Source organism: Gossypium raimondii, chromosome 13 (assembly GCF_025698545.1).
Source record: "Gossypium raimondii isolate GPD5lz chromosome 13, ASM2569854v1, whole genome shotgun sequence".
In the NCBI taxonomy this organism is placed as follows: domain Eukaryota; kingdom Viridiplantae; phylum Streptophyta; class Magnoliopsida; order Malvales; family Malvaceae; genus Gossypium; species Gossypium raimondii.
In genome coordinates, this window is record NC_068577.1 from 55,297,715 (window position 1) to 55,322,177 (window position 24,463).

At 30.4% G+C, this 24,463-nt stretch overlaps 4 protein-coding genes across 5 annotated transcripts; 2 read left to right on the plus strand and 2 right to left on the minus strand.

Moving 5' to 3' along the window:
- The first annotated feature begins 2,122 nt into the window (after positions 1–2,122).
- On the plus strand, positions 2,123–2,461 carry LOC105781913 (probable E3 ubiquitin-protein ligase RHA1A). Its single transcript, XM_012606436.2, has one exon. It carries the CDS (start codon positions 2,123–2,125, stop codon positions 2,459–2,461), a length of 339 nt encoding a protein of 112 aa, XP_012461890.1.
- Positions 2,462–3,870: 1,409 nt separating this feature from the next.
- Positions 3,871–4,203, minus strand: LOC105781723 (uncharacterized). Its single transcript, XM_012606234.1, has one exon. It carries the CDS (start codon positions 4,201–4,203, stop codon positions 3,871–3,873), a length of 333 nt encoding a protein of 110 aa, XP_012461688.1.
- A 7,602-nt stretch (positions 4,204–11,805) lies between these two features.
- LOC105782290 (protein phosphatase 2C 77) lies at positions 11,806–15,893 on the plus strand. 2 transcript variants are annotated; one of them, XM_012606942.2, is made up of 4 exons: positions 11,806–12,319; positions 14,046–14,333; positions 14,498–14,591; positions 15,446–15,893. In XM_012606942.2, exons 1-4 carry the CDS (start codon positions 11,846–11,848, stop codon positions 15,778–15,780), a joined length of 1,191 nt encoding a protein of 396 aa, XP_012462396.1. In that variant the 5' UTR covers positions 11,806–11,845; the 3' UTR covers positions 15,781–15,893. The 2 variants fall into 2 exon arrangements, with proteins under 2 accessions (XP_012462396.1, XP_012462395.1); XM_012606941.2 differs by having other exon boundaries at positions 11,807–12,319; positions 14,486–14,591.
- Positions 15,894–19,479: 3,586 nt separating this feature from the next.
- Positions 19,480–24,222, minus strand: LOC105782289 (hexokinase-1). Its single transcript, XM_012606939.2, has 9 exons — positions 23,728–24,222; positions 22,547–22,697; positions 22,276–22,458; positions 21,739–21,813; positions 21,469–21,624; positions 21,286–21,384; positions 21,069–21,199; positions 20,304–20,385; positions 19,480–20,196 (listed from the first exon to the last, which is right to left on the minus strand). The coding sequence occupies exons 1-9, from the start codon at positions 23,997–23,999 to the stop codon at positions 19,849–19,851; spliced, it is 1,497 nt and encodes a 498-aa protein (XP_012462393.1). The 5' UTR covers positions 24,000–24,222; the 3' UTR covers positions 19,480–19,848.
- Positions 24,223–24,463: the final 241 nt, after the last annotated feature.

Genomic DNA, 24,463 nt, shown 5'->3' on the forward strand with positions numbered 1-24,463 from the left:
TGCGTTGAAGCGTATTATCTTTCTATTTATTAGTAGGGGAAGGGTTATGGGTAGTTTTAGGTATCGTATAAAAAAGAGAGTAGATATGATCAAAATCTATAATGAGATTATTCAAATATATATATATGAGAATTATTTGATATACCGGTAGTAAAGTTTTTAAATCCCATAAACATGATTAAGAGGCAATGGCGGAGCTAAGGGGGGCTAGCAGGGGATCGACCCCTTAAAATGAAAAATTTTTCGGCTCTTTATAATTTATAAAATTTTAAATTAATAATGGTCAAATTGTACTTTGATCGCCCAAAAAATAATAAAAATTTGATTTAATTCTTTAAAAAGTATAAAAATATAGACTATTAAAATAGTAAAATTACATTTTTACATTCATAAAAATTTACAATTTAATTCCGGTCCCTCCCCCAATTTTTTTTTTAGCTCCACCACTATTAAAAAGTTGACAAATGTCCTATAAAATATTCAATTTTTAAAACTAATTATGGAATAAAAAAATACAATGCGAATGTACTAGATACGCCTCCTATAAGAATATAAAACTGATTATTAATAACCAAATATCGAAAGGTATTTTAGAAATCAAACGGCGGCGTTTCGGGATCCTCTTTTTTCAGCTCAACAAGAATTCGGATAAACTCCCAAATGGTTGACCAAAGACTCAAAATTCAACGGCTCCTGAAACGCATTGCAAATTCCAGTCAACCACGTTATTTTATTTTGTGGAGGAGGTGGAGAATACTTGTGTTAACCATAAATGTCTAATTTCCACGTAATAATAATAAAAAAAGAAGACCATTGACTATAGTTTCGTTGACTGGCTATTCTACTATAATTAATTATTGCGTTGGCGGCTTTCCTTTAATTTAGGTTAAGGTTGGGTCTGGATGGGCGGTTGGGTGCGGTGCGGTGCGTTTAGCTTACTTTTTGTCTCACGCTACAGTATCGCTACAGTATCTAATCTCATTGCTATTTTTACACTAACCGCAGGTAAACGCACCTCCCATCCAAACCCACCCTAAATCACTTTTAATTCTTACATAATGTTTTCATAAATATAATAATTATTGTGTTGTTAATTAAGTTTAACTCGATTGTCATGAGTATTGTTATTTATCGAAATCCTTTTTTGAAAATCGGCTTTTTATTTAAAAAAATAAAAATGGAATAGCCACCGATTCTTTTTATTAGGTGTAATCGGGTCATCTCAAAATTTAATCATCTTAATAAAAGATTAGATTTTACTAAAACGATAATTTTTAGCCTACAAAATTCAAGAATATGGGTTCGAGAGTCGATTACATATGAGGAAGGATTAACACCCTCATAACACCCAAAATTGATACCTAGTTGGTTACTTAATGTTTTGATGTCGAAAATCGAAAATTTGAAGAGAATTTAAAAATACGATCCCTCTTTGTATATTTTTTAGGTAATTTAATTTTTTTCTTTTATGTTAAAAGAGATGGAGAATAGAGGAAAATAGAAGGATAAACAAAAGAGAATGGAAAAAAAGTTAAAAAACATAAAAAAAAATTTGCTCAAAACGAAAAAATATGGAGACTAATTGTATAATTTAACCTAAAATTTTCGTTTGAAATAATGATTGAAAATGTCACATCAGCTTACTATTACACCGTTAACGAAAATTAACGGTTCAGTGACTAAAATGTTACAACATGTTAATTACGTAAGTGACTAAAACGTAATATTTCAAATAGAAATGACTAAAATGTAACCTGAGAGAGACAAAAATGACTATTCTAGCAGTTTACCCAAATATTAAAGACAGAATGTTGTTTTTATCCACCATTAAACAAAAATAACTTAAATTAATTGGAAAAGTACAAAAACTTAGTAATCAGAAATCGCGTGGAAGTTGAAATTAATATATTAAAAAAAAAGGAGTCAAAAAATATCGAACCTTTTTACAGAGAGTCAAATTCCGCCCGCTTAAACACAACCTTATAACATTAACTGCAATTCACAATGCCTATATATACTCCAAAGCATTTTCTTCATTGCTTTACTTGTCTTAATCTCATCTCTAAAACCAATCTTCTAACAGTAATCTCTGTCTTCTTCTTCTTCTTTTTTTGTCATTTCCATGGACGGCGGATCAGCTAAATGCAACGTTGTCGTTTCAGGTAATAACGATATTTCTGTTCCTTTCGATCACCATTTCGACCTCGACGACGCTATGACAATGCCGGAAAACCTTCTGACCAGGCATCAAACGGTCGTCCGTTTGGTCTCCGACATGCCGACGGTTAAACAAGCGACCGGAAGTTGCTCGATTTGCATGGAGAGTTTGTCGGAATTCGAGGGAGATGGTTCGAGGCGAGTGTTGTGCGGCCATGTGTATCACCATGATTGTATTACTGATTGGCTTTTGAACGGCAACAGCAATTCTTGCCCAATTTGCCGACATGAAATCTGCGGCTAATGATACCCATCATACGTTTGAAGCATGTTCGCTCAAGATTTTTTATTATTTTTTATTATAATTATATATACTTGTTTGAGATTAATGCAAAATACTTGTTCAGACTTGTACGTTTCCATTTAATATAAATTATAGCATATCTCATAAAACATGTCGGTCTAACTAAGGTTTTGTTTTTAATGTAAAACCATGTGATTTTAAGTGAAGAATGTATTTTCCCCATAATTTAGTTTTTTATTTTATTTTTCGAATTTAGAAATTCATGTTTTTCTGTTTATATTGTTGAGATTTTCCTATTAAATTCGTTGGTAACCTGATGTGTCATTTTGAAATTAAAAACATATATACTTAGTTGGTAGTCATGTGATAAAAAGCGAAGTTGTAATGGATCTAAATAATTAAATTTAACAAAAAAATTTAATAACTTTAACAATTCTTAAAATTCACATCAACATTTTAATTATAATACAATATCTAGACTAACTAATGGTATTGTAAAAGTTAAGTTGCCAAATTATGTCAAAATTTAAAGTATGGAGATTAAATCTCAAATTTGAGCATAGTATAAGATCCAAAATTAAAATTGACCATTATTATATTATCATAAAAGTTAACCTAGATGCATATCATGTAAGTAATATAATGACCAAAACTAAAATTTAACTATTATTATATAATATAAAAATAAAGGAATTATAGTTGAAATTTAACCATCATTTTATTAGTAAAAAAAAAAATTAACTTTTCATGTAAGTCCTTGTATAGTTTATAGATTACTTGGTTGAGATTACAAGATGAAGAGTTGCCAAGTAAGGTCGAAAGTGACTAAGAGGTTGAGACTTATATATTTTCTTGAGCTTTATATTCTCTTAGCCTCAATTTTGAAGTGTCACATGTCAAGACTTTACCGCTAATATAGATTTAGGTAGGATGGTATTGATGTGGTTTCAAAATTTCAGTCACCTCGTATATAAGATATGACAAATAGAGGGTGGGTTTGGATGGGTGATTGGGTGCGGTGCGGTGCGGTGTGTTTAGTTTACTTTTTATCTCACGTTACAGTATCGTTACAGTATCTAATCTCACCGCCACCGCTATTTTTACACTAACCGCAGGTAAACGCACCGCCCACCCAAACTCACCCAGAGGCTGATATAATGAATAAGAAGTAGGACCTCTCAACTATTGACTTGAGGGGTTCCTCTGATATGTAACTCTGAATGGTATGTTGGAGGTGTCCCAATAGGTGTATGTAGATCATCTATAGCCTCCTTGGTCCACAATAATTTATATTAAACCAAATGAATAAGCGGAAAATATATTTTGCATTAATCTCTTAACCAATTACATAAATATAAAAAAATTAAAAAAATCTTGAGTGGACATGCTTCAAATGTATGACGGTATCATTAACCAGAGATTTCATGACGGCAAAGGGGGCAAGAATTGCCATTCAAAAGCCAATCGGTAATACAATCATGGTGATAGACATGGCCACACGATACTTGCCTCGAACCACCTCCCTCGGATTCCGACAAACTCTCCATGCAGATCGAGCAACTTCCGGTCGCATGATTAACCGCCGGCATATCGGAGACCAAACGGACCACCGCTTGATGCCTGGACAGAAGGTTTTCCGGCATTGTCATAGCGTCGTCGAGGTTGAATTGATGATCGAAAGGAACAGCAATATCGTTATTGCCTGAAACGACAACGTTGTACTTTGCTGATCCGCCGTCCATGGAAATGAACAAACAAACAAAAAAAAAAGAACAGAGATTATTGTTCGAGGATTTGGTTTTGAGATAAATATTAAGACAAGTAAAAGGAATGAAGAAAATGGTTTGTAGCATAAGCATCGTGTGGTTTGCAGTTAATATATAAAAGGGTTGCGTTTGAGTGGGCGAAATTTGACCATCTGTAAATGGTTCGACGCTTTTTGACTTCTCATTTGTATATTTTTAACGTCAACTTCTACGATATTTCTGTTCGGATATGTTTAGGTTTAGTCTTTTTTTTTTAGTCCAATTTGCAAACTAAAGAATAAACCTTTTATGTTATTATGATTTTTATGTAATATAAAATTTTAAGTGAAATGATTTGAATTTAATAAAAAATTTAAAACATTAATTTAACAAAATTACGTGTGTGTTGAGGGATCGATTCATTTGGGAAAAGTCTTCGAAGTGTCATTCATTAGATAGTCGGTCAGTTCCTAACAACTGAATATATTGTTCCCAAGCGGGGTTTTGTTTCCCATGATATGCCGAGAGCTAGCGTACTATAAACATGTGCTCGGGGGGCTTGGTTCATGGAGCCACGAGCATCCCAATTAGTGTTACCTACAATACTCGATAAAAGTTTTAGGTAAGGGTGAAACTAGAAAATTTTTTAGGGGGTCGAAATTAAATTGTAATTTTTACGATAGCAAAAATATAATTTCACCATTTTAATAACTTATATTTTTATAATTTTTAAAGGATTAAATCAAATTTTTATATTTTTAGGGGGGGCCAAAATGTAATTTTACTTTTACTAATTTAAAATCTTAAAAATTTTAAAGGGCCTAAATGGAAAGTTTTCCATTTTAGGGGGTCCGGGGGCTCCTACTAACTCCCCCTAGTTTCGCCTCTGGTGTCAGTGTAGGGCACGTGAATAATTATGGAGCTACCTAAGTTAGGTGGGCCTTGAATCATCAACTCGAGGCTTATAAGGCCTCAATAAGCCTCAAGTTGGTGGACTGAAGCTCTTCGGGCAATCACTCACAGCACACTGATTCTCGATAGAATATAAAAGACAAAATCCTTACTGAAGAACAATACCTTCGATTGTTAGAAATCGTTGACTTGACTGTCCAACGGACCATACTTTAATTTTTTTTTTTCAAATCAATCGATTACTTTAACAACATTATTATACGAGATAAATTTGTGCATGACATGTGTAGAAGACTAACACATGATAAGTTTGTGCATGTGATCACATGGGCAGAAGGCCAAGAAATATACAGTAACATTTTAAAGGATAAGCCACGCCTAGATAAAATATTAGAGTTTGAGATCTGGTTTAGGCCTTTGTGGCCTAAGTGAGTTTTTTTGGTGATTGAAGTTTGGCCCAAGGCTAAACATTTCTAGCATAGATATGGGTTCAAAACAGCCCATTAGAATTTTATAATAAACAGAATATATTTGTATTTGGGACAAGGGTTTTTTACCAAAATATTACAAAATAAAAAATAAAAAAATACCAAAATATTATAATTTTTTTTATTTACTAAAATAATACAAAAAAAAAGAAGAAAAAAGATGGCTAATGGAGGGTATGCAAAAGGCGGCACCAAAGGTGCCTTTCCCATAGGCAGCACAGGGCTAAAATGTAATGATATAAAGTTTTAAGGACCTAATATGCAAATGTATCATTTTGAATTTTGAAAGTGAATTGGTGCCGCCTGTGGGTGTGGCGGCACTAAAGTTGGAACGTGGCTAATTGTCATCTAAGCCCTCCTTATTTATTATTTTCTTTTTATTCCCCTTCAACTCACTTTTTTATTTAATAAACAAGCCCTCAACCTATTTTTATAGTTAAATAAGCTCTTAATTTATGATTTTTACTCATAAAAGCCCTTTATTTTATTATTAAAGTAAATGTATTTTACCTAAAGTAAAGCTATTTAAAAAGTATAAACTAATTTGCATTTTATGTTTATGTGAATTTGATGAGAATAATTTATTATATAAAAAATTACTAAATTTGATGAGAATAGTTTATAATTATAATTTATTTTTCTATTTGGGTTACATTTATGGGTGATCAGTTTTATTATTACTTTTGGTTTTCAATAAAGCATGCTTGATATTTCTATTAATTTTTTAATTAAATATAATTTTAGTTAAGTGATAATTAAGATACTTAGAATTCTAATTAAGTAATAACTCTACTTTACTTTAATAAAAGTAGCATCGTCAAATTTTTAACTAATAAGAATAAATTATAATTATAATTATCACAATTTTTTGTCTTTTTCCTATATTTTATGCTTAGAGTTCTATTTAAATAACAATTCTATTTTAAAATTAGCACAATATTTTTAATAATAATTGCAGTGTAAATTATAATTATTTTGAAATATATAATTCTCACAATTTCTATTAAATTATAATTATTTTTAAATTTATAAAGAGTATTTATATAAAAATATTTTATTTAATTAAAAACTTGAATTCTTATTATTTTAAATTCATCCAATTATATTCAATAATTTTATAGATTTATAGTTTTATTAATTAATAATATATTATGTTTTTTTAAGTAGAGCCTTTATAATATATGACCAAATTAATTAATTTCACATTAATATATTATTATTTTAATTAATATTACTTTTATTATTATATAATAATATTAATAAATTATTATTCTAATGTAGTTTAGTAATATAATTAACAATAAAGGATATTTTTGTGAGTTCAAAAGTTTTTCAAGACTCTGCTTTTATATATATTATAGATAGATATTTTTATGATTTTTATCGGAGATATGAAAGATTAAATCATAGCCTGTCATATTTCGTCATCTAATTGGTCCGTTAATTGATTTTAATGGTTAATGTAACGAAATGTGAAAATTATTAATATAAGGGCTTAATTAATTTTTCAGGTTAATGATTAGGGCTCAACTGGGTTCAAATTAAGTCAAGGGGCTTAGTAATTTTTTTTGGTTTTTTCTTAAGGGACTATTATAGCTATAAGCCTTTGATAAACATAGTTTTTTTTATTTAATAAACTATTCTCATCAAATTCACATAAACATAAAATGCGAATTAGTTTATACTTTTTAAATAGCTTTACTTTAGGTAAAATATATTTACTTTAATAATAAAATAAAGGGCTTTTATGAGTAAAAATCATAGATTAAGAGCTTATTTAACAACAAAAATAGGTTGAGAGTTTGTTTATTAAATAAAAAAGTGAGTTGAAGGGGAATAAAAAGAAAATAATAAATAAGAAGGGCCGAGAAGACAATTAGTAACGTTTCAACTTTAATGCCGCCACACCCACAGGCGGCACCAATTCACTTTCAAAATTAAAAATGGTACATTTGCATATCAGGTCCTTGAAACTTTAGATCATTACATTTCAGTCCTGTGCCGCCTATGAGAAAGGCACCTTTGGTGCCGCCTTTTGCATACCCTCCATCAACCATATTTTGGTTTTTTTTTTATTTTGTAATATTTAGGTAAAAAACCATTGGGATAATGCAATATTTGAGTTTTGTATTTTATCAAATCTTTTATTTGATACTTCAATTGTGAAAATATATATTTTGTTACCTCTCTGCACTTTACATGAAATTAATAAATTAAAAAATAAACATGTAAAATTACGTGCAAGACATGCAACATAAAAAAATAGTATAATAATATTGGGTACAATAATAAAATACATTATTCAATTTTAGAGACAATATTATTGAGAGAGGATAATTACGAATCCAGACATAAATCTTAAACCGACATGAACATTTACAAAAAAAACACTAGTATAAGAATAAAAGAAGAAAAGAAGAGGTAGTATAAGATTGAAATAATAACGTCTAAACGAGGAAAAAAATCATGTCGTAATTTTAAATAGAGCAAATTGAATCTATTATTGTATGAATAAATATAATTTTTCTATTTAAAGTGATTTTATTATATTGAAAATAAAGTCTAAACACAATATCAAAAGAAAATAATAAAAAACGCTTAACTAAAAGTTGATTCATATCAAATAAAAGCTTCTGAGCTTAGGAAATAACACTAAAAAGAATGCGGACATCAGAGATACAAAGCCACATCATTGGGTGCTCAACCATTAGAAAGGATCATATAAATTGGTGTATTGGATCCAACACCGACAATCTACTCCTTTCTGAAAGCCTGTAAAACATCGTATTATGTTAAATTCTCTAGATCATATGTGGATAAAACGAGTTGATTTGAACTTAAAAAAATCCAGTCATAAATGATTCGAGAAACAGGTTTCCTCGTCAACTTAAATAATCCTCCCTCAAATGTGGCAGCAAGGGATAAAACCCCAAACTAAATTTATTGTTCTAGCAACCATGGCCCTCTCGTGTTGGAAAATGGGGCCGACCAACGGAGGAGAAGCGATCATGGTGGTGAAGGATGAAGGAAAGTAAAAGAAAAAAATTAAGCGAAAAGTGATGGTGAGAAGTTGATGAGCTACCATAGACCAGCAGCACCGACACAAATGGCCGAAATTATATGTAAATTTTGACTAAAAATAAGAGTCACCATGCGAGTTTGATCTCAGTTAAGATTTTGAACATAAATTTTTTAATCATTTTATCTGTCCCCAATATTAATTATTTGTCGTGAAAAAAATTCAGGAAAAAAAATAAAAATGGTATTAATAAATTAATAACAAGTGTATTACAACTAATAAATGAAGATAGTTTGATTATCAAAACATTAAAATGGGATTAGGTCTCATCATTAACCAAATCGAATTAAGATTTTGCCCAATCACCAACCAACAAAAACAAAAAGCAAACACTTCGGAACCTACGTAAGCATACAATACGAACAAAACAAAAAGACAAAGAATGAATATTTTTATATTTAAAAAAATAATATTTTATGTTTATTATTATTAGCCTTGATTTGTTTTATATAAAAAACCAAAAGTCAAATGGATTTAATGACATTATTTTGTGGATTGAGTATTAGCTCGATTGATATAGGCCTCGTTGTCAATGCAGGAGAACGTGGGTTCAAGTGCGTTGAAGCGCATTATCCTCCTCTTTATGAGTTGGGGAGAGACTATGAATAGTTCTAGGCATTGTGTAAAAAAAAAAGCAGATATGATCAGAAACTATAATGAAATTGTTAAAAAAAATGATATTACTTTTAATATAAAAGTTAAATCGAGATTTTTCATCATTTTACCCAAAGATATTAAGTAATTAAGCACGTAACTCACAACTTCCAAATTGTGGCAACAAATTTCACTGTTCTTTTAACGATTAAGATATGCAATAGGTTCATGTATTTTATTTTTAGGAATTTAGTTTTTTTCAATTTTAAAATTCAAGTCCAATCGCAAGCACTGTTATTTTTTTTTGTTAAATTGGCTATCGTGACATTTTGAAATAAAAAAAAATACTCATTTGGGAATAATGTAACTAAAAAAAAAACATTGCAATAAACCTAAATTTAGGAAAATAATTTTTTTGTTTCTTAAGATATCTACTAGAACGAATCCAGTAATTAATCATTCGCATTCTATAGGCCCATTAAGCGGTAGATGATGGCCACGAGTTTTAAAGCTGCTCTATACTCAGGATGGGAATCGAATCCTCAACCACTGAATAAGGTAGGAGAGATCCTTGCCATCTCACCTTAATTTTAAAATCTAAAAAGTAAAAAGTTAAATTTCTAAAAACAAAAACGTAAGGACTAAATTTTAAATATATGAAAAATACAATGATATATTTTAACCTTTTAGCCAATCAATTAACAAATTTATCTAATGTATAATATTCAATTAAATCACAACTTTTGTCTAGTTATTATATTAACTTTAGAAAGAAATAAAAAAGAAGCTATCGCGTAAAAACCTTTTAAATAATGCCTCAATTAAATTGGTTTCGAAACATCAAATTCTACTTAATTTCTTTTAAAGTACCGTACAGTACAGATTACCAAGATTAGACGAATTTTAATGAATTAATCAAAATCTAATTGCTTGACGTGGCCTTACTCGGATGATTTTGCAACCGAGTAAATTACACTAAGATCATTAAGTTATTAGTAAATTTACGTTTTGGGTATTTAATGCTAAAAAGATATAAATTGTCTTGAAATTTTTTTGAAAGTTTTTATTTAAATTATTAGACTGTTGATTTTTTTTTTTTTTTTACAATTCAACTAGTGAGTTCCAAGTGATGATTCAACGATTGATACAATGGATCAATACATATTGGCGACTAGAAGAATATGCCTTAGATACAAGTCAATCTGACGGTGTTGGAGATTAGATAAGATAGATGTTTGAATTTCGATTCGCAAAATTGTGACGTTCGAAGATGTTTTATGAAAAAATCTGGAGTGTTAAAAAGGAAATGAAATAAGAGGTTCTAATTGGTTCAGGTGGTATGAAGGGAGAATGTTACACAACAGTAATTTGAACTGTTCAAATGACTTAAATGAAAATTTTTGAATAATTTTAAAATTAAAAATTTTTTATTTAAAGAAAAGTAAAAAAAAGTTCTAAATCCATCTAATGGGTAGGCAGGCCCCTAATATCTATTCATGCTGGCCACGTAGCCAGTTTTAAAGTATGGTTAGTACAACCGCTTGGGTCCACTATAAGGACATAACCTAACCTACCTTATAATTTCTCAATAGTTTGCTGGACCAGTGCCAGTGTCCCGCAATACCAGCGTGGCATCGAGATAATAAAGAAAGACACGTGGAGTCACCTCAAAAAAGCGAGTGAATACGACTCGTAAATCGTATTCAATACTTTTCTTTTCCCCCTTAAATTGTCTTGGTATATTTTAGAATACCTCGATTAAATGGTAAAATTAAAATTTATATTTAAAGAAATTTTTATATTTAAAATAGTTTAATTATGTATTTTTTCTATTTTACTCGTATTTGAAATTTAATTTTTATATTTATTTTAATAATTTAGAATTTTTAAATAGAATTATGGAAATTCTAAAAATATTTTCTTTTGTCCAATTTAAGGTCGCATAGAAATTATATAAGTAAAAGATTATGAATGTTTTCTCTAATTCTTCAAAGTAAAGCTGAAGAATTTTATAGTTATTCGATAAGATTTCATTCTTAACATTTTATTTACTTATTTAATATTTTGTACAGACAAATTTAACTTTTCAGACGAGTAATATTTGTTATTAGGGCGTATTCAGAGGCGGAGTAGGGTTCGATTTTTAAAATGAAAAATTTTCATTTAGACCTCTTTAAATAAGGTAAAATTATACTTTGACTCTTAAAAATAATAAAAATTAATTTAATCATTTAAAATATAAAGATATAGATATTAAAATAACGAAATTATATTTTTATTATTGTAAAAATATACAATTTTATTTTAAACCCTAAAAAACTTGATATATTAAATTACACGTTAAATTAAAAATTACGTATAAATTTAATATTTATTTCATAAAAATATAGTCAAATTCCTTTTAACTTTGTCTAATTAATTTAATCAAGATAAAATATAGCAAATATTTAAAAAATATCTCTTCACACGTGTCGAATTTCCCATACAGTTCCATCATCTTTTTTTATCCCATCAATGTCTCTTATTTCTTTTCTTGTTACCCTCTTTTCTTTCCTCTGTCACTCACATGGAACCCCTACTTGAAGAAGAGGAACAGCGATTAGACCGAGTTGACTCACTCCACGAGCCGGACCTGACTTCAATCAGCTCAAGCCTGTCCTCTGTATTCAGTGCGGTTGATTCTAGGAGCGCGACGAGTTCCGGCGATATATCCGGAACGAGCGGGAGTTCCGGTGAGATCTTAACGGCGGATGCTGTGGTTCCGAGGCTGCTCGAGCCTGCGCCTGCATGCGAGGAGTTAAAGGCGACGGTAACGGCGAGGCAGAAATGTGTTGGGAGGAATAACAAGGGAGTGACGTGGGGGTTCACTTCGGTGATCGGGAGACAGCGAGAGATGGAAGATGCCGTCGCCGTTGTACCGGCGTTCATGTCTCTTACATGTGATCACGTGGGAGGTTGTACGGCTCCTGGTTCTAGAACCTCCCTTGAAATCTCACCTATCCATTTCTTCGGCGTTTATGATGGCCATGGTGGTTCTCAGGTAACAAAATCTCCCCTATTCAAATTGCTTACCGAAATTTATTTACTTCCTTATTAAAAAAACCCGTTTGGCTCTCTAGAAAATTTACTGCTCTAATTTAAGTCTTGGAGAAATCAAAGTAAGGTAGATCAGTAATCACTTGGCTCAATAAAAAAGAAAAAAAAATCTCTTTTCCCGTTTTCATGGAAAATAATTATTTTGAGATTCTTCTTCCTTTTCTAATTTAATATAGAAATTCTAATTTTTAAAATAAACAAAAATATATTTTAGGTCAATGATTGGACATAAATAATTGTTTATGAAATCTGTTTGACACGTTGTGATTTCTTAGTGGTCAATTCCATTTAGAGCGCCTTTTTCATTATTCTTTACACATGTCATCGAAATGGGCGCCTTTTTTAATTCTTTTTATAAGTTCAATTAAGGCTTATTTTCATCGTCACGGGTATTGACTATTGCGTAATGCAGATCTCATACATTAGCAGGTGTAAATAAGTCAAGGCCAATTGCCCCATTCATATAATTTCGATTAACAAGCTTTTATTTTTTTATTGGTTTTTATTTTGTTTTGTTTGTTTGGTTTTGAGTAGACCACTAGAACAGGGGCCACCTAGTTGGTTCCTGTTAAGCTTTTGATAGATTAAAAAAAAAAACCCAATCAAATTAAGATATAGTCGGTGAACAAATCTAGTTTAGATATGACCTTTGAATTTTAATCATTTTAGTTGCTATGGGAGTAGAAATGCTTATAAGTTAGGTTAAATTAGATTGGAGCTGGAGTGATATCAACACTGTTTGTTTAAGTCATGATGGAATCTAAAATACGGATTTTAATTTTTGCTTATCCTCAATGAATAATTAACTCAAACTTAGGCTTAATTACATTACTTTTATAATTTTAAAAACTTATGCTATTTTAAATTAAAATTTTAATATCCTAATATTTTTCTATTAAAATTTTAAACATTACCAAACTTAATATATATTATAGTATTATAGGTTATCGTTGTTTTATTTCATATGATTAAAATATGAATTGATATGGGTTTAATATTTTAATTATATCTTTCAAAACTTCAGATGAAATTTCAAATTTACAGAATTTACTTTGCCTTTGAACAGTTCTAGATAAAATTTTGATTGGGGCTTGTTGAATATAAGTTAATGGTTTATTATCTTATAAAAAAATAAGATTTAAGAAAGGATTATGATTCTATACTCTGTTAGTGGAATAAAAATTATATTTTAATTGGGGTTTGTTGAATATAAGTTAATGATGTTATTTTTTAAGAGTATAATAAAATATTAAAAAAATTATATCATGTTAGACTTATTTGTGGAGATTTTTATTTCAGTAGGACCAAATAATTATTGATTAAAAATCAGTTTAAATTGAAAAGGATTTTTGTAATTATTAATAACCTTTTCAAGCTGAATAAAATTACTGGTTTATTCGGTTAATTAGTGTCTAGTAAATAAATTAAGTTTTCAATAATAGAGTTAAATTTTTGTTAATAATAACATTTTCGAAGGAGAATTTGATATATTAAACTCTATACCGTTAAATGAATTATATTTTAATCTATTGTTTATTATATTTAAATTTGTTTAATAGTAAAAAAATATCAATTTATGCTCACTTTAAAACATGAATATGAATTTCTAACAATCCTTTTTACTTTGATACCCATGATGCCACTTACCGAACTTCAGCAATAATTTGTAGGTGGCTAAATTTTGTGGTGAGAGGATGCACGGAGTTATAGCAGAAGAATGGGACCGTGAAGTGGATGAGAGCTGTGGGTGGCAAAGGAGATGGGAAGTGGCATTATCCACTAGTTTCGAGAGGGCTGACAGTGAAGTCGTGACTGTAGCAGTTGCACCAGAAATGGTGGGATCAACTGCTGCGATTGTAGTCTTATCTGGTTGCCAGATTATAACATCCAATTGTGGTGATTCGAGGGTGGTGCTTTGCCGTGGAACCGAAACGATTGCATTAACTGTTGATCAGAAGGTAACAATGGAAATTCCTCTATATTGTACGCTGATGGTGTATATATCTATTGCATTCATCAATCGTAGGTTCAGTAGTGGTGCATCTAAGTTTTGTTTCGTAAAATAAGATTAAAGACTTTCAGTTTCCATCTTTGTTACGGCTTACTACAGCCTGATCGACAGGACGAGCTCATGAGAATTGAAAGTGAGGGAGGAAGGGTCATAAACTGGAATGGTGCAAGGGTCTTTGGAGTTCTTGCAATGTCCAGAGCAATAGGTTCGCCTTTTTTCTCTACATCTCTCTTCTTTCCTTCCAAATTCCTGTTTTGCTTTTTTCTTCAATCATATGTTCAAGGCATCCTGTAATATGCATCACTATGCATATGGAGATTGTTGGTGTTGATTTTGGTTTTCGAAGCATTAGAGTTCATAGACCCTTCTAAATTTATAAATTGAAACCTGCATAGAAACTTGTAAGTGTAAAACTGGGGTTACTTTATTCTTCCATGGAAGCTCAAGGTCATTATAAGCCATATAAGTGGTGTAATTACCAAAATGCGCTTAGGGCCTTAAATGGGTAATAATATGCATCCTATCTATTTCTAAATAGTATTTTAGCAAAAACGAGGATCTAAAATAAATTGTGGATTGCTTCATGGTGGATTTGCAACACCAAGCATTTTGAAGTGCGTATTTGATTGTATTTGTAAATTTGTGTCTAAATGAAACTTGCATGTTATTATGTCTCAAATGGAGATGCCAACATGAACCAAGTTTCCTTTTTAGGATCTTTTAGCATATGAAATTTTACCATAGAGAATGAACCATAGAATGTATCTAAATATATGTATATCCGTGAATTTATGTATTTATATATTTTGCGGATTTGTCAATTCCTACTGTGGGATTTAGTATCAGTAGATGGCAATAAAAGTATATATTTGTGTCTACTTACACCGTAACATAAAATAATTTTAAAATCTTAAATATATATATATATACACAAGTATCTAACATTCACACTTGAATATGGTATGATTAAAATTTTTTAATATATTTGTTACATGAATTCACTTTCTATAAAAAAACATTAAGGTTCTTAATATTTGTGATGGGATATGTGTGTTATAGGTGATCGCTATTTAAGGCCATGGGTAATCCCAGTGCCGGAGGTTACCTTCACAACCAGGACTGACGACGACGAGTGTTTAATAATAGCCAGCGACGGGTTATGGGATGTAATGTCAAATGAAGAGGCCGGGCAGGTAGCTCGCCGCCTACTAATACGGCGACGGCGGAGGGCATTGATGGGCGAAGTTGATGATGGAGTTTCACCGGCACAAGCGGTAGCTGATAATCTCACGGCAATAGCCATAGGAAGAAACAGTTGTGATAATATTTCGGTCATCGTTGTGGATTTAAAACCCAAGAGGAAATCGCCATCCAATGCGGTGAAAAAAAGATAAAATTAAAAAACTTGGTTCTGCAAACCATATTAATCCACACATTCAAGTGGTTCCATAAATTGAGCTGATTTAAAATAAAACAAAAAAAAAATCATCAAAACGGTACACATCTATTTCTTTTGTTTTTCCAAATATTATTTCTTTTTCCTGATTTCTCCTTGGTAAATTTAGTGGGAGATGTTAGGAAGCCTTGTGTGTCTCTTTATCACCACTCTCTCTCTTTCTCTTTCTCTTTTTTTTTTGTTTAGCTTTGATAAATAAATACATAAAGTGAAACATGTTAGCTATGTAGAGTGTGGTTCACAATTTCTTTTTATACAGTGAGGAGTGTGTGTTTCAAAGCTTGATCTGTGCAAACATCAAATACCTTTACCACAACATTAGTGAAGTTATTGATATAGTTGATGAAATTGGAATTGATTGATTTGTAAATTGGTTTGAACCATTAAATTGAAATAAAAAAATAAAGTCATGAATATTCTTAAGTAAATCTAAGTTAGATATTTTGATCTATCATATTCATATATTTATGATTCGAATGGCAATATTATCATGAAAATTGTTTTATTTACTTGTATCTCAAATTTTAGTACTCAATACAAAAATTTCTTAAAATGTTAAGATTAATAATCCGTTTTAAAGAGATTTATTTATCCAAAAACATAAAAATTTAAAAATAATAATATTTCATTTAGATTAATTATTAAATTAGTACACATTGTTGCAATAGAGAGGAAATCAGTTTTGAAAAACTGAATTTTCATATTTTATTATCTCTACCAATTAATCATTTATCGGTGAATGATGAATCAATTTGAAAAGTTGATAAAATAAAAAAGTAAAATCGGTTATTTAGAAATCGATTTTTTAAATTTAAAATTTAAAATAATAACAAATCAATTCGATTTTTTTCAAATTTTAAATTTAGGGTTTTAATTGGGTAAAATTAAAAGTATATGGTGATTTCATTAAAAATTAAGAATATAGATTGAAATTTTGATTATTTAAGGAAATAGGTTAATTTTTCGTAAATGCGACGAAATCGCGTTGTGGGAAAATCAATTTTCTACCAAAAGCGATTTTTACAAAAAAAAGTGATTTCTTTTAACATGCCAGATTCTTTGGTCAAATGATTAAGTATTACTACTTTTATCTTTAAATCCCAAGTTTGATTCCTATCTCAAGTACATTTGTTTTGTTTTTTTCATTTCACGTTGTTTCAAACATTTTTTAAGTAATTATATTTACTAAAATTATATTTACTAAAATAATGATGTTTGAAATAATTATTTAAATTTATAATATTATAAATCACCATACCCACCATGTAGGTGAAAAAATAATTATTTGACATATAAAATTAGTTGATATTTTTAAAAATAAAATATATTTAACATAATGGTAAATATAAAATATATATATGTTAATTATATAATTACATATTTATTAATTTATTTAAATAATTAAAGGTATTATTAATTAAAAATATTTTTAACATAATGATATATAATATATGTTTTATTATATAATTACATATTTATTATTTTATTTATATAAATAAAAGAGTTATTGATTAAAAAGATGAATTAAAATAAAAATTTGAAAACAATATATTTATTAATTAAAATTTTAAAAAATTTGAAATAACATTAAATAAAAAATAAAAATATGATTAGAAGAGGAATCAAACTTAAGAATCAAATATGACAATACTATCATTTGACTGTCTAAGCAAAGAAATTGATATGTAATAAAAAACGCTTTTTGTAGAAAGCATTTTTCAAAAAGCACTCTTCCCACACTTTTTTGTCAACTCCACCAAAAACGACATAATTCCCTAAATAATCAAAATTTCGACCTATATCTCTACTTTTTTTTTCTTGAAATTGGCATTTATTGCTAATTTTGGCTTGAGTTGATCCGTCTCATTAAATATTACATTAGCTAAGGGAAAGATTCAACCAGAACCCTAAAATTAAAAAGGTACACTATACCATTAGTTACCAAATTATAAATAAATTTTCGTTCTGGTCGTTTAACTAAAAAGAAGAAGAAAGAAATTGATAATTAAACTATTTAAAAGTTTTTATTTAAGCTACTAAGCTATTAAAATCGATGATATATGGCTTTTTTTGTTCATACTCCTACACCAATTACAAATTGAAAGCTCTATTCACCCTTCTCTTTCACAATTCAATTTTTTTCATGAAATAACTTTGGACGCCACGAATCCACGAATCAAAATTCAAACAGCTTTTTTCTTCATTTCTGACACTGACTATCTGATTGACTTGGAACTAAGGTATGTTCTATTACTCTTTGATGGGTGTTAATCCACTGTACATGTCATCAAATCATCGCTTGAAGCTTGCTAGTATAACTTTTTTCTTAAAAAAAGCTTAACAACTCAATTACTTGAATAAAAACTTTTGAATAGTTTAGTGACCAAAATGAAATTTTACCCATAATTTAGTGACTAATGGTGAGTTTACCCAATTAAAAATTGAAAAAAAATTTATTTGAGCTGATTTGGTATTACATAAAAATTTAAAAAGTTAATATGTAGTGTACTCTTAACGTGTTCAAAAGTATCTAATTGCTACTTGAACTTTTTTACTTGGTATCTGAATTTGTCCAAAAGTACATTGTCGGTACTTAAAACTATTAAAAAATTATGCTTTTAAAATTAATTTATATTTTAAAATATTTTTAATTTTTATTTTAGGTCTGTCGGATGCACAAATTAGCGGTGTTAGTGTAAAGATATCAACTTAGTTGACGAAATACAAATTCAGATACTAATTAAGTAAAAACAATTAAATACTTTCGAACAAATTTAAGAAACAAATTATATTCACCTCAAAATTTTTTCTGAAAATTGATTTTTCTTTATTAACTTTTGAGTTGATTTGATAAATGATGATTTACTAATAAAATGATTGATGGTCGAAAGATAATGAGAAATGATTGTATGAAACTATAATTTCACATCATCTATATCCTTTTCAATAGGAGAATGACAAATTAGATTTTTTTCTTGATTTTTAGCTTTTTTTCTCCTAAAAACATTCAAATCCAATTGAAAATGCTAAAATTAGAAGAAAAATATGATTTGTCATTCTTTATTGAAAGAGATATGGATGGCGTGGAATCACAGATCCCATACAATCCACGATTGAAAGATAATAAGATAAGAAAATCAATTTTAAATGTGTTAAAAAAAAGGTATTAGTTTGGAAATTTTTTTATATTATTGGAAAAAAAACCAAGTGATAAAATAAATATGAGTTTGAAGAAAAAAATTATAAGTAGTTTTAAATATTATATAAAAATAATAAATAAAATATAATTATTACCACAATGTAATGTTGTTAATATTTTAATATTAATAAATATTCAACCTAAATTATAATATAAATTAATAAATAATCTATATTAACTCATCCTTAATATCATCTATATATGAAAAATAAATTTGAAATACTTATTACATAATTAATATAACTTATTTATATATAATACTAAAAATATAAATTATTTATAAAACTGAATTTAAACATATAAAAATCATATTTATATTTTATATTTTATATTTTATATTTTATATGAATGACAATTTTATAATTTGAAAACCATAAATTAAAATTTTCTAACTTGAAAAACCAATTTTGCAAAACAATTCAAACAAAATAATAGGCATTTGAACCGTAAGATGACTTTTTATTCTCGATGTGCAAAGATCAACAACTCGAAATTGGAGTTTTACATACCCTTATCGAACTACCATCGACGGGTACTTATACATCGGTGTTACGGAATTGATCCTCAAACACCGTGAACGTGAACGGATCGAGCCGAGTGACAAGTTGCAGCGATGAAGCTTCCAGCGGCTACAAGCAGACACTCGTTACATTTGATCCATTACCTGATTATACACTCCGGATTGACCATAACTTAAAAACGATTTGCGAGCACGAACTCTAGTTCGCAACAGCTGAAAAATATACAAAAATCACAATAGTTCGATTCTTCGATCTACGATGTTTTACTTTTTAAGTTCAATGATCTTCAGGATTCGTCAATTCCGATGTATTGTGAGTGAGAAGCCGCTAGGAGGGCTGCCCCGATGCCGGAACCATCGTTGGAATGTTCGATAATGATGTTTTCGGAGACTTCTTCTCCTAGCAACTCGGTGAGGGTGTTCTCCATGCAGGTACGGAATTTGGTGTAGTGTTCGTACAATCCACCGTCTAGAGACACAACCGACTTTTGCTTTTCACCATCTTTCAATGTGTCTCTTCCGATTTTCTTGAGGATGCCGGCAATTCCCGCAGCCGATAGTCGGGCACCACGAGTTGCAACAATGTCACATAGCTCAACAATAACTTTTCTCATTTTCAGGGAGGTATTCGATATCTGAAATAAAAACGACAAAAAGATAACAATACGAGAAAAAACCTATTAAAAGCGTGATATATAGGAAATCCCGTATTTGTACAATAAACATATCTAACATATTCTACCTCTAAGATATCCTTTAGTTTTGTCGCCACAATTTTGAGATCCGGAGATGTGTCCTGATGCATTGCGGACATGTGAGGAGTTCTGCAGAATCAACAGATAAATGTTAACCGATCTCCGATTTCTGATCACACCCAAAAATCAAAGACTGCTAAACTACATGTTCGAAAAACAATTATCTTATGGAATGAACATGCTTAAACACGTAACATGGTCCGATACATATAAGTTGCCTAAAATTCAGTAACCAAACAAATCATTAACCAAATCGGATTATATCAGACTTAGATTGTCTCGGGTTAAGGATCCACATCTTATTATCCTTCCAAGTACAAAGGCTCACATTTGAGAAGAGATTGTAAGCTTCATGTATTCAAGGTGGGTGTGTTCTGTAGGAAATTACTTACAGGAAATGTTTTCCGCATTTTCCCATGTCTAATTCACGGAAAATAGTTTGGTCAACCAGAAACGAGACATATATATATTTTAAATCGAAAGGGGTAAGACAATTCTGGGAAAAGAACTTTCATGCAAGTAAAGTGATTTTTAAATAAAAAGTAACTTGAATCGAGAAAAACATTATTATATTAATAACAAAATTTTAATTTAACATGTAAAAAGATTTTAAAAAAATTAAAAATCATATTCTGGAGCTATTTTCAGTGAAACAAATCTAAGTCACATTGCAAAATAAGATACAGAGAAAAATTACATTACAGTATGGCACACTGAGTGAATTTTAACTGGGGAGCATATTAAAGACATACCTTAGTATGAAAGGAATTTTCAGTTTTTCCGGAATAGTATCACCAAAAAATGCGGCTTCATCGGCCATCTTGTACAGAACTCTACGTACAACCTCTCCCAAATACATACCAGAAATCAATTTCTCGAAAATCTGGAAACAGTAGTTAATAGAGTTAACATCTATCGTTTAAAAAATTAATAAGTGGGAACTAGAAACTCGGGGATGAAGAAAGTGACCTGTTCTCCAGGGTTTAAGCTCTCAGTATCCAGTGCTTGGTCATATTCTGATATTGGAAGGTGAGAAGACCGGAAGTTACCCCACTCCATGTTGATAACCTGAAAAAATGAGGAACAGGTTTCAGAACTCAACATATAGTAATGGTTTGGTTGCCAATTAACAGAAGCATAGAACATCGCTACCATGTCCCCAGACTTAGGTAGAAGACCGTGCCATTTGGGAATTGCATGAGCACGCTCTACATAAGCTGCATTGGTGCCTGTACCCAATATCACAGCAGCAACAACATCTGGGTTGTTATATCTTCCACCAGCCAATGTGCCAATTGTGTCATTGACCTACAAAATCCACAAAAGAATTTGGAATACGAACTAAAAACATTACCCAAGCAGGAAAAAAATGAGAAAAGCAACGCACTACTACACCCAACGGTAGAAACAAATTAGACTCACCAAAGCTGTCACACGCATGTCGAGGCCAATCCTTTCCATGGCTTTAGTCAATTCTCCAACAACATCTTGACCAACCTACACGTACCAGCGAGGAGAAACACTAAGATCGTATGATGCAACCTCCAAAAGTTATAACATATAGAAGAAAGTCATTGCAATATCAATAACCGAATATCACTTGTATGCTTTCTGGAACATCTATATGAAGAACTTGTCCTCGATCAGATTGTTCATAAAAAAGTTAAATGTCTATAAATTTAATCCGAGATGTACATGCCAGGCCAGGTTCTAATGGACTTACCTGAACACATCATGAACATATCTTAGTTCTATGGTCTAAACATAGCCCATATGCACAAAATATTAAGACTCCTAGGACGGGGAAAAGTGGAAAACCAAAGTCCGCATGGTTTCAACATTAAAGAAAAAATTAGAATAATGACAGCACGGATGAAATCCTAACATCCCCCAAACATGAACACATAACAAACTACTATTTCAGACTGCAATATAGGAGTAAAGGTTACTAGAATTAACTGCTTCTTCAATCGAGAAGCCCTTTGTCCATTTTATAAGATTCCCAGAGGATATCGATGTTTGCCGAACAGGAAATGAGAACGTAAACCCCAGCTCCCTTTGTCTATCGGGTGAAAAATGTAAACCTTCACTTTCTGTAGCAACAAATTTTGCAAGAGCTTCGGCAATATAATCAAATAATGCCTGCAATCACATCATAGAGACAATTTCAGAGAAAAGAAGAAATATAGGCCGGATTAAAATCAATAATCTGGATGGATAAGGGTCTCACGTCAGAAGATCCGGTCATCAAATGAGGAGGAATCGATACTTCCTCGAATTCCTGCTTAACGACACGGTGTTCTTTACCACCCAAGTGTACACGTAGCACACGGAAATTGGTGCCACCGAGGTCAAGCGCATAAAACAGCCCTTTCTCATCACTGGAAAGTTAAAGATGAAAAATACAACAAATATGCTTAGTTAAGCTTGCTACCAATGCAAGAATTCAGAGAACTTGAATCTTTGGCAAGCCGGATCCGAATTTACTGATCATTCTCTTGAAACGAATTCTTTCACAATTGAGGACTAGCTTCCCACATGCCATATCCAACTTATGATAAGACAAAGTCAACATATAATGAAGTATTGGCAAGAGAATTTTTCTTGAAGCATTTATAAACAATGACCAATAATCTATGTTATTCGACTCTTCATTTTTGGATACGGGTACGGGGAAATGACATCCAAAGGCCCTCTAAATACATGAAAAATATTTTTCTAAAAAAAATTGAATATACCCCTTCCAAGCAAATACCCGTATCCATTACTTGAAAAAATATACTCAAAAAGCCAAAAAGAAGTAGCTAAGGTTTAGATAGTAAGCAACATATTAAAACATAAATTATTTATGAAATGAAAGCAAAAGGTGGATAAGGTAAATAAGATTGAACAGTTAGCTAAGTGATGATGCTAAGAAAAAAAAACTTTCATAACCATTTTTGTTTATTTTAAATTAAAATTTCTTAATTTATAAGAATTCATAACATACATTTTAATTTTATAAATATTCTTATAGATATTTAATTACAATTTCTTAATTTTGTAAAATTTTATATCATATATTTGAATTAATTTTGTAAAATCTAATGTAATATAAAATATTATGCAAAATTTCGAATAAGATCTGACACATGAAATTCCTAAAATTCATAAGTGGAATCCAAAATGTCGATTCGAACTAACTTAATTAAAACACTAAAAAAACCCCAGTGATCTCTAGGCTTCTTAATCCTAATTTAGTTGAATTTCAATCACGAATCAAACTCTTCTACATTTTTGAATCAACGGACTATATTTAAGCAATCGATCGAAACATTTAAAAGGGAAAAAGACCATTCCGAAAGTATTGGAAGCTAAATTTTGTATTGCGGAAAAAAATGGTTAGTTCATTGAGTTGATTAGTTGATTTACCCAGTGGGGAGATTATCGACGTAGCTGATGATCATTTTAAGCTTGCTCCCGCCTTCCGATGCGAGCCCGGCGTGCATCTCGACGGTCATAGCATCCGCCACCTGTTTCAGCTTCGAAATCGGCGTGCCGCACTTTTCCTCGAAATCTTTCAGTATAGATTGAGCCTGGGCCCACTTCCCCGAACTCTTCATCCGGTGATGTACCACCAACGCCGCCGCGGCACACACGGCCGCGGCACACACGGCCGCCGCACCCACCGCTACTTTCCCCATCGCAACAATGACTAAAAATCCGCAATCACGAAATCAAACGAAAACTTTAAAGAACACAAACAAACAAATGTTTTTTTTGAATTTTTATATATAGCGTTCAACTTCAGCAATAAAGCAGCAGCTATCTTGAGAAAAGCAAAGAAAGAGATTTTTATTTATTTTTTGATAATTATAAATAAAAATTAATTTTGTTATTATTTGAGAGAAAAATAAATAAATCTTGTCTCGACCTTGGAGGCGGATGTAAGAATGAACGAAGATATTTAAATGTGAGAAATTGGGAAAATGGACATTATATTTGATTAAAATTACGATAATGACCCTTTAGTTCTGGGAGTTCCAAGGTAAGACAGCTGTTCGGTTTCGGCTGATTTGCACGTGCAGAATCTCCCCATTCTTGACATCTTTTTTCAATATATCCACTTATTTTTCTCGTTTTATAATTATATTTAAAACATTTAATA

Excerpts from the sequence above, each read along its gene's own strand:
- LOC105781913 (XM_012606436.2), top strand. The coding sequence starts at position 2,123 with ATGGACGGCGGATCAGCTAAATGCAACGTTGTCGTTTCAGGTAATAAC.
- LOC105782290 (XM_012606941.2), top strand. The coding sequence starts at position 11,846 with ATGGAACCCCTACTTGAAGAAGAGGAACAGCGATTAGACCGAGTTGAC. Across the intron at positions 12,320-14,045 it reads ATGGCCATGGTGGTTCTCAG|GTGGCTAAATTTTGTGGTGA; the intron begins GTAACAAAATCT and ends AATAATTTGTAG. Across the intron at positions 14,334-14,485 it reads CATTAACTGTTGATCAGAAG|CCTGATCGACAGGACGAGCT; the intron begins GTAACAATGGAA and ends GGCTTACTACAG.
- LOC105782289 (XM_012606939.2), bottom strand. The coding sequence starts at position 23,999 with ATGGGGAAAGTAGCGGTGGGTGCGGCGGCCGTGTGTGCCGCGGCCGTG. Across the intron at positions 21,625-21,738 it reads ACATGCGTGTGACAGCTTTG|GTCAATGACACAATTGGCAC; the intron begins GTGAGTCTAATT and ends TGGATTTTGTAG. Across the intron at positions 20,386-21,068 it reads AAAATTCCTTTCATACTAAG|AACTCCTCACATGTCCGCAA; the intron begins GTATGTCTTTAA and ends TTGATTCTGCAG.
- LOC105781723 (XM_012606234.1), bottom strand. The coding sequence starts at position 4,203 with ATGGACGGCGGATCAGCAAAGTACAACGTTGTCGTTTCAGGCAATAAC.